Source organism: Wasmannia auropunctata, unplaced genomic scaffold (genome assembly GCF_000956235.1).
Source record: "Wasmannia auropunctata unplaced genomic scaffold, wasmannia.A_1.0 LD335828.1, whole genome shotgun sequence".
NCBI lineage: Eukaryota > Metazoa > Arthropoda > Insecta > Hymenoptera > Formicidae > Wasmannia > Wasmannia auropunctata.
Window position 1 is genome coordinate 599509 of NW_012027062.1, and position 14187 is coordinate 613695.

At 35.5% G+C, this 14187-nt stretch overlaps 1 protein-coding gene and 1 long non-coding RNA gene across 5 annotated transcripts in view; one reads left to right on the forward strand and one right to left on the reverse strand.

The window, feature by feature from the left end:
* LOC105455893 overlaps positions 1 to 9129 on the forward strand; it is a 28301-nt gene extending 19172 nt beyond the window's left edge. For 2 of the 3 annotated variants that reach the window (XM_011699579.1, XM_011699580.1), the window contains exons 6-15: positions 1632 to 1939; positions 3796 to 4415; positions 4569 to 5110; positions 5840 to 6020; positions 6423 to 6553; positions 6840 to 6988; positions 7395 to 7574; positions 7802 to 7906; positions 7988 to 8188; positions 8388 to 9129. In XM_011699579.1, coding sequence (XP_011697881.1) covers positions 1632 to 1939; positions 3796 to 4415; positions 4569 to 5110; positions 5840 to 6020; positions 6423 to 6553; positions 6840 to 6988; positions 7395 to 7574; positions 7802 to 7906; positions 7988 to 8188; positions 8388 to 8549 — 2579 coding nt within the window. In that variant the 3' untranslated portion in view covers positions 8550 to 9129. Of the gene's footprint in view, positions 1 to 1631; positions 1940 to 3795; positions 4416 to 4568; positions 5111 to 5839; positions 6021 to 6422; positions 6554 to 6839; positions 6989 to 7394; positions 7575 to 7801; positions 7907 to 7977; positions 8189 to 8387 lie in introns of all 3 variants that reach the window. The other variant, XM_011699581.1, reaches the window with a different exon arrangement.
* A 401-nt stretch (positions 9130 to 9530) lies between these two features.
* Positions 9531 to 10737, reverse strand: LOC105455892. 2 transcript variants are annotated; one of them, XR_975173.1, is made up of 2 exons: positions 10163 to 10737; positions 9531 to 10090 (listed from the first exon to the last, which is right to left on the reverse strand). It is a non-coding gene; the product is annotated as an uncharacterized LOC105455892 (long non-coding RNA). The 2 variants fall into 2 exon arrangements; XR_975172.1 differs by having other exon boundaries at positions 10169 to 10729.
* Between the last annotated feature and the right edge of the window lie 3450 nt (positions 10738 to 14187).

Genomic DNA, 14187 nt, shown 5'->3' on the forward strand with positions numbered 1-14187 from the left:
GTTGGACGCGACCGAGCAAGAGGCTGGTTGGGCAATTAGGCGCGTTAAGGCGCGATGCTCAGCGAGGTGCCGTTAATTAGCTCATAAATGTTGATGAATTAATTTGAGGAAAGAGCCTGTTGAGCGGAACGTTAAATGGCGGTGTTGCAAGCCTGCGTGCATAGCAACGGGCTTTTATGTTCCTTCAAGACGCACGGAGCTCTATATTTAAAAATGAATAGTTGATGTTACAAAGATTGTTTCTGGAAGAAGTTTATATTGTTTATAACTTATATTGTTGATTAAACTGAAACTTATTTACACACAAATGACATAAAATGGTGTTAATTAATTAATTGTTATGTGCAGTTAGGAGTTCGAATAGTTAATAAATAAATTTGTAAAGTATAAATATTAAAAATGTTGTTATTTATTAATAATTGATGCGATTTAAAAATGGACAGTTGCAAATTCTATTCGTGATCTTTAAATCATCTTTAAATAACGACGTCCAAGATAACATTATCCGTCACAGCTTGCTCCTGATTGATGTGAAAACTTATTGGATTATATATCTGATTTTCATTTAATAAGTGAACTCACCTAGTCGCTCGTAACTTACAACTTGTCGCTTACACCGTGCACGACACGTGAGACTTTCTTCCTTTTTGCGTGGCGTATTCTCGCACTCGTTGTGCAAACCTGTAAATTCACAGGGCAGACGAGAGTCTCGCACGCGCAATATCGCCGCCATTATTTCACGATCTACCGTAAGCTTTAATATACGTGTAATCGTCGCCTAATCATTCACTCAAATCGAGATTAGCGATAGATGAAACGTTAAATTTCTATGAACGAATTAATAATTCACCAGTTCTTAAGGGTTGAATAAAATGCAGAAATAATTTAAAATCTTTTTATATATGAGAAGAAAAAACGAACACATTGATAAGTCGTCGTAGTCATTGAATATTTAAAAGATGATACGTATGTACATATGTTGAAGAAAATCTCGGCTGTAAGATTTTATATAGCTCATTTCGCTATTTTCGACGATTGTTTTTATGCAAAATTGCTCCCATAATATTCAATTTCATTGCACCATACATACATACATATATACACACACACACACACACACACACACACACACATACACATATATATATTCTTATATCTTTTAGCGTTTAAACTCTTCTTTGTAACTTTCATGCCTTTAGCGTTTTAAATGTTCTCCATATAATTTCTATGGCTATAATAATAATTTGTTCAGTAAACGTGTGCCTCAATGTATGTAGTTGCTACATAAATAGAGAAACTTTCCTTTTAATTAACTTCAGTAGTACGCATTGCATATTCATACATTTTAGCATTCCTGATGCGTTCAGAACGAGTATGTACGTTCATGATGCAATGTTTCAGTTGCACTTCAATACTGGATGTAATTATTGAAGCAGTTACTTCAAATCTTTACACGATGCATTTTTAATATGTAAATTGAATAAAAAATGTAACAAGTTGAACGAAGAGGTAATATACGATGTAGAGATATTTAACGGGGAAAAATATAATAGTTTTTTTTTTCTCTGCAGATATTAATTTCTCTTTGTGTAATGAACAGAAATAATATAGGATTTTCTCTTGTTGTTCAGGTCAGTATGGTCATTCGTACGGTTATCAAAGCAACCAGCAAAATGTACCTCTACCTGGCCAACTGCAGCCGACCGCGGCCATTCAGCCGAATTTACCAGGACAGAGCGCTCAGCTTCACGTGACCCACCACACTCCACCAGGAGGAATTCAAACAGTTCATCAAACCCAAGTTCCTGCTTTCGGCCAAACCGCGACAGGTGCGCAGCAGGTGCAAAATGTTACGAGGGAGTACATGGTTCAGCCACCGGGCGGTATGGCCGGACAGCAAATACATCAGGGGATCCATCAGAATCCCACGCAAGTACAGGTACATCTTAAGATTACGATGAGAAATGTTCACGTCGATATCGGACTTCGATAAAACTCACTGGTGAATAAATGATGCGAAAAGATGACGTTAACAATTTCCGCATTTTCGTACCTTCAGAAATTTTTCGAAAGTCAAACTAATCAATTCCATAAATTAAAAAAAATTAATGAAATTATGAAATATATATGTATTGGTATACTAAAATTAAGAAAAATTTATTAAAAGTGGAGGTAATCATAATTTATTTTTTAAGAGTCTTAGAAAATATCTTGGAAGATAGAGAAAAGGGAGCTCGGAAAAGAGAGCGTGACAATGCAATGGAATTTTTATAGTTATAAATAATATAAATTAAAAGACTGAAAATATGTCACAGATTTTTATTTTGCTTCTTTAATGAATAAAATTATGACTTCGTAAAATAAAATGTTATTTATTAATTATTATTTTAATGAATGAACGGAACTTTTTAACATTTTTTTCATTTTTAAGATGTGACGCTCTTCTTTCAAAGGTGTGATATTATTCGAGATATCTTTTCCTATATTTAAAGTTCTTTAAATAAAAAAATTTACATTTTCTTTTAAACTCTAATTTATTAAAGTATAATTAATTTCATTTAAACTTTTTCTTTAATCTTTTCCTGTATTTAAGTATCTCTAAACAAAAAATATTCTCTTTTTTCCCGTTCTTTTAAACTTTAATTTATTAAAGTATAATTAATTTCATTTAAACTTTTTTTTAAGACAAATTTAGATTGCTTTTTGATAAGAAAAGATAGACATATATGTTTAATTAAAGGAAGTATCGTATATTCGGCGGTGTATATTGACATTCTTACGAGGGTGCGGATATTCGTTGCGTGCAGGAAACGGAAACTTGTCGTAAAAAAAATGTGTCTCGTAGCTTGTCACCTGTCTCTTCGTGGCGACATCTTCATATAAGTTCGAATAAAATAACGACGTCATCCAACCAATCATGTCTTGTACAAAAGCTACTGTACACGGAGCATTTAATGGCCTAATATGTAATATTCGAATGATAACACGATATAACGTAGCGTGACACGGCTCCCAGGAATGTTCCGTCTGTAGTACAATGATTGATACCTACTTGCTCAGCCGAACGCGCTAACATTTTAGTTTGTTAAATAACGGTTGGTATAATGATAGTGAACATGCCTAACACGGTGCTATATACGGAGAGCTAAATCACCAGACGAACAGTGCACAGTATATTATTCATAATGATGCGTCTCAACAACTTTCTACGCTGTATGTTGCGTACACGATGGGAAATCTTCATAAAGAAGTCTGTAAAATTTACATAATCACGCTGGAAATTGTACGGGATTACTTCTTTTTATAATGCGATCCATGCAACGACGACGATCATTGCACAATCGTTGTTGTGATTAAAATGATAAAAAATACAAAAGAGGGTCCCAACATAAAAAATAACATGTATAAATTCTTTTACAAAAGTTTTGTTATGTATAACATATTATTTCTAATATTAATTATTAAAATAATAATTGTTTAAACTTTATCAATTTGCTAAACAAAGCATACAGACAAATTAGTCATTTAACATTAATTTGTTGTTGATCTCGGTTGTACAATTTAAGATCAAGATATCATTGTTACGAATAAATGTTCCTGCTTGTAAAAGAAAATTAAGTAGAGAATAACGCAGTTATTGAACTCTGAGAACGAGTAAATTTATCGTTCTCTAAAGGCTAATTAAAGCTTTAACTGAAGTAGATCTCCAATACGTTAGCGGTTCGACAAAAAGCAGATAGGCATTCACGGATTTAACGGTTAGCTTATTGTTAACGTACCGGTTGGTTGGTTCAGGGGCAAGGCACGCAAGTGCAAAAACCGCACGGTCTGTCCGTGCAGCAGCATCAAGTGGGCAATACGATGCCGCCGACGAGCCCGAGCTTCCAGAGCCCTCAGCAGTTGCTCCATCAGAATCAAAACCATCACCAGAGCCCGCGGTTCGCGCAGCAGCACGCCCAGAACATGCATCAGCGTCAGCAGTTGATCCAGCAGATGCACCAGCAGCAAATGGTCGGCCAGCAGGGCTCGCAAAATGCTACCGCGCGTAACATGCAGCAGTCGTACTTCTCCAACAGCGTCTCTTATCAGCAGTATCAGCAGGCGCGACAGGCGATGTCGAGGTCGCAGATCGATCTTCCGAGCACGTCAAGGCAGGCGCAGGAGCTCCGGGTATCGGGCCAGGAGGTCTACTATCATTACGCTCAAGGAAGACCTCGTTACGGCGTTCCCCAGGTGTACATGAAGACTGAGAGTAATCAGGAAACGGAATTTCAGAGGCGGAACTCTGCGAAGGGTATCGAGAAAGCGGCTTCCCAGCCGCAACTCTGTTACGAAGACGAGCGAAATGCCGAGGCTTCGAAAAATCCCGGAGAGAATATGAAGAATTTAACAGTAGATCCGCTGGACAAGGAGAGGTAAGAACTTGAGGAGAACAAACGTACTATAATAAGGTTTCTACAGACGTAGCGAATACAACTAAAAGATATAATACGTTGAAAAGAGTTAAAGTATTAGTGTGTGTGTAATAGAATTTTTAAAAGTTTATAAGAGTGTGCTATGCATTTTAGATATGAGATCACGGTGGAAGATCGAAGTCAATGCGAGCCCGGAAGAAACGGATTACAAAGGAATGAGGAGTATCGTCCGGAAACCAGCTTTGGCATTCGGAGAGACGAGACACGAGCGTCGAAGAGGGAGCAGGAGCAGGGATCGTCGGGCCAAGAGGGAGGTCAAGACACGACGGAGGGACACTCCGTGCAGAAGAGGATCGAAGAGTTGCAGAAGAGAGCGGAGCAGGAGGGTCATTTCAACTCTAAGCTACCAAAGGACGACGCGGACGGCTTAAGGGTCGGCCTGGCCACGAAAATGATCGGCGAGGCATCGAAGAGGCTCGATGGTGGGCAATATAGCGGAAAGGAGCCCGTTGTGAAATCAGATAGGAAAGACGATCTGGAGCAGGGTATCGGCCGGCTGAAGATCCAGAATCAAGGCTCAGGCTCGGATTACGACAAGGCCGGCCAGAGTTCTTCGAATGTCGATTCCGGAAGGGGCTCCGCAGTCTATTCGAGCGGAAGACGCCCGCCGCCCGATGATCAAACTTTGGCGCAAGGTAAGAATCGACTTTCTGATTTTACCTTGAACTTTTTGATTGTAGTTGTCATACTACATACACAAATACACGTGCTTTTGGCTACTTTTTCCAGCGTCAGCTGTTTTCTATAAAACGGCAAATCGATTTTTATATATTTAGTCTAGATTTTCACGATTAACAGTCAGATAAAAATATTAATAAAAATATATGTTTGAAGAATTTTTAATAATATATTATTTTTCAATTTTGTCAAAATTATTTTCTTTTATTAATTGACAAAAATATAGTTTTTTTTTTTGTGAATTATTATTTTATTTCTCTCTCATTTGTTAAGAAAAATTTATTAACATTTACTTAGCATTTGCAAAAATATTAATTAAAAACGTAATTACATGCTTCGCAAAGAATAAATTTTTTATTATATATTATTTTAATAAATTGATATAAAAATAATGTGAATTATTGTTTATTTTTTAATTATTCTACAGAAGAAATCTTACAATAAATTGCTTTATTCATTTATATAATATTATATTTATATAATATAATATTAAAAATTGATTATACACTAAATTATTTAAATTAATTAAAAGTATATTAAAAATGATATATTTATATTTCTATTGTATCTTTTGTCATATCTTTTTTTACATTTGCGAAGTCACTTTTATTCTTCTTTCAAGAAGTTGGACAGTATCGATCGCTCCGTCGAAGTCTGTTTTCTATCTCCTTGTTTCTCTTTCGCAGTACAAGATTCCGAATGGGTGGACATTGTGGAGTCGGAGTTGAGGAGTATTTTGGAGCCCAGGGACGTTCCAGCGATGGCGCACTCCACCCTGTCCGAAAGCGTATCCTCAGTAACACCGCCTCTGCCACCGCTGTCACCCCATGACAGCCCACGTACGCCGAGAAATCGATACTCAACAAGGTAACTCAACTTCAAACAGGTTCCCTCTTCTTCATGCAACCGGTGTTACTTCCGGTCACCGCCATCCGAGTCACTTCCGATTCTGTTACCTACCTCGCGTATCGAAATTCCGATATCGATGTCTGGCCGAAAAGTGGCCTATGCGATGTTAAAAATAGACGCCTCTCTGTTGCAACTTTTAAATTGTTAGTCACACGAGACTCGGATGCAAGATATTGATTCGAAACATTAATCCTTAATTATTTCATTATTTTTTCGATTAAACGAATAATCTCACAATATTTCTAATAAATTATTTTTGTATAAAATATTCTTTGATTACAAAAAGATTTAATGCTTATGTAATATTTTGCTATTATTTCAAATGCGAGTGCTCTTGTATTAATAAAATCTTCGTTTTAGTTTACCGTATGGATCGAAACCAAATTACAATGACTACAGCAAGGCTATGGAAAAAAGAGGTTTCTCGAGCAATGCAAAACATCGTGGTGCTTCAACATCCAAGAAGGAAGCTGCGAAAAAGTTTTCTCATCGTGAGTATTTCTTTAGATATACATATTATTGTAAAATTCGTTTTCTTAATGTAATAATTTTTTATTTAAAATATTAATCTTGATATCATAATTTCGTATTAATAAATAACGCATATAAAATTTATTTTTATTAAAAAAAAAAGATAGATATATAGAGATGATAATTAATCATTATGAATATAACAACTTTTTATAATCAAATTTATACATTCCAGAATAATTAATAGTTAGTTTTATGAATTTTTTAAATGTGATATTTCTGTATGAACTGTTCATATCTTTTTAGTTTTCGGAGTAGAAGCCGCTGATTTAACATCCACCACGACGGGACTCGATTTAGACTCTATGTTAGACAGAAGCGACTCCGATCTCAGTACCACTGATGCAAGAACGATCAGGAAACAATTGGAAGGATTAGAAAATATGTATAGCGAAGTGAGTACAATTTTTATTCGATGCGGCGACGTTACGATTATTATTTTAATAAAATTATGTGTTCCTTTTTATTATTATTTTTTTCTCCCGTGAAAATGAGGTTGTACAAAATCAAGAAGAAGAGATTACTTTATATATTCTTTTGAAACTAAAAATAGATTTTGTGTTACTAAATTTGTTTAAAAAACGTGTTAAAAATATTTTCTTATTATTTTACTTAATATTTTAATATAACTGTAAGTAGAAGCAAGACGTGAAGAAAACATTAAACATATTGCTTTTTCTAGTCGCGGAGAAATGGCACTGTGTGTTAAAATTAACGGAGACGTTGTACGTTAAAAAGTGCTCAGGATGGCGCGAGCGTAATTGAATTTATTTCAATTTGCATGCGAAAAAATTGTCGCAGGTACTTAAATTACTCGGCGGGAGCGTGAAAAAGAGGCGGAAGGCGAGAGGACTCACTAGTTATGGTTCGGTTTCGTCGTTGCCGACATCCTCCGTGTCATCGAGGCCTGTCACGAGGCATCACGATAAACGTAGATCCCACGTGATTGACGACAGGATGAAGAAAGCCAAAGATATTAAGGTGAATGAAGTTTATTTATATAAACATATTTGACGTTAATTTTTATTAATTGATTTAATAATTATTATTAATTTCTATTTTCTCATATACGATGTTCTATTTGAACTTTTTAGAGATTTAAAATTTAGAACGTGCTGCATTTTGTGTCTTATGTAAAAAAGAAAATCATTAGTTTTTAAAATATTAATTATTATAAAATCACCATGAAATGTATTTTAATTGTTTAGAGCATCAACAAGCGTTTTCAGCGACTGGAGTCGCACGTAGTGACATTGGCGAGATCAGTGGCCCACCTGAGCTCGGAGATGAGGACCCAGCATCTGATGATTCAGGTGAGAGAGCCCGTTAACAACACTTACGGTACGAAATGAAGCTGGAATCTCCAAGATTTTACTACTATCAGGTTTTCGCAGGAAATGGAGAGCATAAAGTGCGAGATCGCGACCCTCAGAACGCAAACGAGCATGGCGATGGTGAGATCGCAGTCGCAGCCCCTGATCAAGGATTCAGAACTGCCGGCGCTTTCGAATCCCTCGAGAGTGAAGAAACTGACCAAGTTTTTCGGTACGGAGCCACCTCTTATCAGACTGTTCCTGAGGGAACTTGGGTATGAGGTATGTGACATCGTTTACTACGTCACGCGCGGTTTTGCAGAGATAAGCAACGGATAAATTCTTCAATATTTGAAATTACTTTTTTTTAAAATAGAATATTGATTTTCTGAATCATAAATGTTTTGACTAAAAAAAAATGCATTTCGCACTGGCCCTTGATCGAAATTTCTGCCTTCAACGATTATAATTATAATTCTAGAAATACGCGACCGCTTTCGAGAAAGAGAAAGTCGGAATGGTGGAATTGCCTTATCTAAGCGAGGAGAGACTTCAGAAGATGGGGGTTCCCCTGGGCCCGAGATTGAGGATTCTCCAGGAAGCAAGAATCTCCGTGTGCAAGGATCCAATTTACGTAGTATAAATCCACCGGACGGCGCGGCGCAAAAACGTTTCGCGACGCAAGCAGAAGGAATCTGCGGGAAAAAAGGCGGAATAAAGAGGAAAATGAAGAACGGAAGATCTGGCGGGGGAATATTCGTTTTGTGTGCCGTTGACCGATGAACGCATTAGAACGTTCCTCGAGGCGTTTCTCGTAAACGAGCTCTCGAGCTTGAAAACGGTCCGTTTGAGCTCGACGGCTCTTTTCCCCCGTTTCAATCAATAGCCGTCTGAAAGCTACGCTCGCTGAAATTGTTTCGTCTTTGAGTTGACAGATTTGTTCTCTGCTGCGAGTTCACTGCTGCACATTAATCCCAGGGGCAAAAGATACGGCGATATGTGGTTTGTAATTTGTAAAGTGGTCATTCAATTAACGTAAAAAAGTGTAAAAAAGCGCTTTTGTTCGGTACAAATTGAAAAAGAATCAATTTCTGAATGCACATTTACATGTTTAAATAAATAAAAGGGTGACGTAGAGAAAATGCTGTAAGCACAAAAAATTGAAATGTCTAAAGAGAAAACTTTTCAAATATATAATGTTGGCATTTATGATAACGATCGTAATCGTAAATGGCATTTATGATAACGATAAATTTGTAATATGCCAATAAATATCTGTACATTGTCTTTTTGAACGAATTTTCTGAAAATACGCTACATATTGATTGCTTTAATTTTGAACGTGTTTATTTCCGATATATATTTATATGACCCAGATATCATCGTAATCATTCCTGGAATATTTCGCATTTCCTCATTATCGTAAATCGATAATGCGTTTCTTCGAATATTGCGAAATAATTGGCTTATGATGAAAACAACGTCTGGGATTAAAATAGAAACTTAATAAACATTGACATTAGGAACTTTAAGTTACATACTTAATGCTTTATAAACTTTTCCATTGCGTTCGAAGAGATAACAATATGTAAATGTGCATCGAGGAGGAGGGAAAGCTCGTACATATAATTATAATGTATAATTTTCACATAAAGTAAATTGCAAATTCACAAACAGTTTTATAAGGGGACCAATCAAAATGTAAATATACAATACTACCGATGCTGTCGCGCGGTAGATTTACATCGTTCTTGTATTATACAAGAAGAGGGACTGGAGATACAAAGACGATCCACGAGAATCTTGACTACTCTCTCGTATCGTTCGTTAAATAATGAGATTACTATGTAGATTTAGATTACACGTACGGAAAGCCGACGTTACGGCACTACCGCGTGTGCGGTTATTCGTGGCGCTGATAAAATCGACGATTAGATTCGAGGAGAGCCGCGCACATTGGGAACAACGAATCTCACACAAGTATGTTTGCCAAAGAGACGTACGGACATCGTGAAAGTGGTACGGCCGAGATTTTTTCCTCATACATTCCAGTATATTTCAAGGATATCTTTTCTTCCAGTATATCGTATGTATATTTCCGAATATTCTGATATCTCTTCAATTGTTGCATTGCAAAATTCTACATCCAATTCTGTGGGTAATAACATTGTCTTCTAACAGCGTCTAAAAACATCGTAATACGTAAATATAATTTGTAAAATCAAAGAACGAGGTAACCGAGATTTTTTTTATTACGATTACTAGATATTTCGCATTGTTAGAACAATTCCATTTTTCTTGAGACAGATTATAGATAATTTATATGGAACAATTAGACATGGCACAAAATGCTACTTTTTTCCCCGATATACTCTTGCTCGCTTCATATTTTTATACTACCGAAATTTCGGTCGCATGGCAGCATGCGCCGCGTTATGTCGATACCAAAGAATCGATACCTGTTCCCTTGTCGCGACGACAACGATAATCGCTGCTTGTGATCGCGGATAGCAGAAACGAGAAGACACGCCACTTTGATACTCGAGTAAAAAAAAAACTCTGTACTCTCATTCGAGAATACATAGACTGTAGACGTAGAGATAATTAAACGATAATGTGCATCATTAATGCATTGTTTAAAAATCTGAATTATGTACGGTTGTACTTCCAGCAATTAGCTCTGATTAATATATTAAGAACGATAGACAAATTAAGCTTCTGGCTGGTGCTACGTGTCTCTACTTTCACTTTCTTTTCTGACGACATACTAAGTATTGTACAGTTAATTAGCTCTCTATAAATATTTCTATTATTATATTATTATTATTGTATTATTAATATTATTTTTATTTTGAGTATTTGTATTATTATTAATATAATGATAATAATTATTATTATATCAAGTGTTTTGTTAAATTTTGTATTTAATAAATGACATTATTGCAGGTAAAACTCTTCTAGGATTTACTTAATGCCGATAAATTTTCATCGGCTCCACGATGTTAAGCGGCTTACAAAGCCGCTTTAACAATATAACTGCGTATACCAGAATCGATGAAACCGTTTGCACACAACTTTGTTCCTTATTCCACTTACAGCCAATGCTTGTTAGCAGAAACGTTGAAACATTAATAATTTCTGTGAAATACGATTGAACATTAAGATAAATTTAATGTATTACACACACACACACGCACACACACATACACACACACACACACACACACACACACAAATATGATATCTTATGTTTGTAACTAATAGAAATTTTTATCGGGAGGTAACATAAATTCTTCGTGACGGAGCCGCTCTTGTTCATCGGCGTCGACGAAAATTCGTGTGGTTTACGCGACATGCTTTCTGAACTTTTTGCCGCGGGCCGGTTCCTGTGTGAATCAACCGCCTCCAATTGAATAATTGCGCATTAACTGTTACAACGTATGCCGTACGGGTCGGGCCAAGTGATCTGTTATTATGGCCCCTGACCTCGGGCCGCGCCGCGCCGAGCCGCGCCGGTAATCGGCGCTCCGGACAATAATTATTTCGCTTACGATTATCCTCGATCGATTGTAACAAGGACCGGAAGTCTCCTTTGTGCAACAATATTATTGTTAAATACGTACAGGTTTATTACCGCACGTGCATCTGACAACGGTTACAATTGCCGTGTTAATCGTTGCGTTAATCGCTTGATTTCTGACGGCGGAAACGGCCTCGACGAGCGGTTCCGTGAAAGTGGGATGACAATGCATTTCATTGAAATTTCAGAGATACTTTACGTTGTGTAATACTCCTACGTTAATGACTGTAGGTAAGATTTCTCTCAGCTTACCATTACAAACAGACAGATTATACAATTAACCGTTGACTCCTATGTTTGCGTTTCGATTGGATTAACTCCTTCAAGTTGAATAATTAATTTAATCTTTATGTTTAAAGTAAAGCAAATTACGCAAATTATTATGACATTAATTTTAATTGAGGAAAATTAGATTTGAAGGAATTAAGCGATATTTTTTATTATAAGCATATTTTGCTAGAAATACAAAATCTGTTTTAAAAAAATATATCAGCACATTTGATTATCAATGTAGTATAAATTTTCGATGGATACTAATATTAAATCAACAATAATATTAAGTTAAGAAAGTTAATTTAAAATCTTTTTTAATCTGGAAAATAGACTATGCAAAATATCAAAAAAATAAATAGAGCTGTGTAGCGGCTGTGTAGTTTAAAATTTACATTGCAATCAATATTGCAATGTTTACTGGAATACAATTTTGCAATCAAACATTACGTAAAATTGAAATATCAATTGTCTTGGCGCCGTTAATTTAGTCTAACTCTCGGTCGGTCGCCCAATCTGCTCGTGTACCCTAGTTCGACCCTGTACAAGTCACGAATATAATTATCGCAGGCGCCGCGGGTGGATACAACGGTATGAAGATAAATGAAACTGATACTTGATATCCCTTCCCGGCGAACAAATTTATAAACATGAGAAGCGATTGAAGGGACAATCGTGTAATAGACGTTGAACGAATAAGAATCGTTCGATGAATTTAATTGACGGTCGGACGGAAAATAATGCTTCCGATTATGTCCGGCGAATGACCTACATTCCCGCTTTCCTTCGACGAAGATAAAAGAGTCAGCGCGATTGTGAGTCTAAAGCGGTCTAAAGGGACCGCAGCTCGGATGAGCTCGCACGTCGTCGCTTGGCGCGTATTGTAAATTTCGACAGAATCGACGGCGAGACCGGCCTTCCGGCCACTTTTATCAGGAAATGCACAATTTAACAATTGTGGCCAATTATTTTTCTAGCAGTCTCGTCTTTGATTGGACATCTGAGGCCGCGCCACGTTGTGTGGGCCTTTGCGTCGCTCGGTCTCTCACCGTGTGTGACTGAACGATGGTATTGTGTCGAACTCACGCATTATGTCTGTCCAAGGATGTTTTGCAGCTTTAGACATAGACCGAATCACATATAGGGTCGTAGTATTGACCCTTCTACTGACGAAATACTCTTACAATTCAACAACTTATTATTGCTGATGGACAAGTGACTAAGAATATCGACTTAATGGCTAAGAATATCAACTTAACCATTTCGTCACAATATATAAATGTATTTGAATTACAAATACATGCATTAGAAAATCATGTAAAATTAAAATAAAATAAGCACACATATTTGACAAAAATTATTGTTCAATATATGCAACATAAAAATATATTTTTCATTTTTAAATTTATTAATACATAAATAAATTTAACATATATTTCGAAAACATCTGATTATTTCATTAAAAAATAAATATTTCTAGCAATTGCTCTTACAATTAAACAGAAAGATCGCTAAAATATATTATTAATTCAATTTCTTGCAATGTAAGTATATGTCACAAAACTTCAATTAGTTTTCGCAGATAGATTACTTCGGAAATGGCAAAATTAAAACTCATGCGATCAATTTATGTCTAAAGACATATAAATTTCACTGATGACATTTCGGATATGGATACATTTCGCTTGAAACATTCAGAAAGCAAGTGGCGCCTGGCTAGTATAAAAATGGATTTACTTTTAAAAATGCAGAATAAAATGTCGGTATTCATAATCCGTTTTTATATCTAAGACCGCCTTAAATATAGACTTAAGATCTTATGAATTAATCACAGAGCCGTATTAACCGTTTTAAAACATAACTGATCTTGAAATGAAAACGGACCATGAATATCGACCATAGATATTATTCCATTTCTTCCATGCAGTATTTATTAATTATAATTTTTTACTTCAATTGCAAATAGCGTTACCTCATGGCGATATTATTTTCTAATTACGTTTTATTATTTATAACTATTTGTAAAATAATTGTAACATTATCACAATTATAAATCTCCTTATTCCTTAGTATTTATTACATCGACAAATTGTATTGTAATATATATATTAATTGTTATTGATAAAAAATAATAAATGCTAAATATTCTGTTTTACTCTTCGAGATCGCGTGTTTTATACATATATAAATAACACGAAAACAATAATGTTGTATATATTACGTAAATTCAAACTTAATCAAATTGAAATACTTCGAATAAAATTGAACTAAATTGATTTTTAATACTTATGCAAAATATTTTCCCGAATTTTCTAGTTAAGAATCGTTGATTAATTATGATAGTATATTTGTATAAAATTACTTAATTGTTGTCTAATAAGTATTTGTTGAATTTGACATGATATAAAGACGGATACAATAAAAGGTAGTA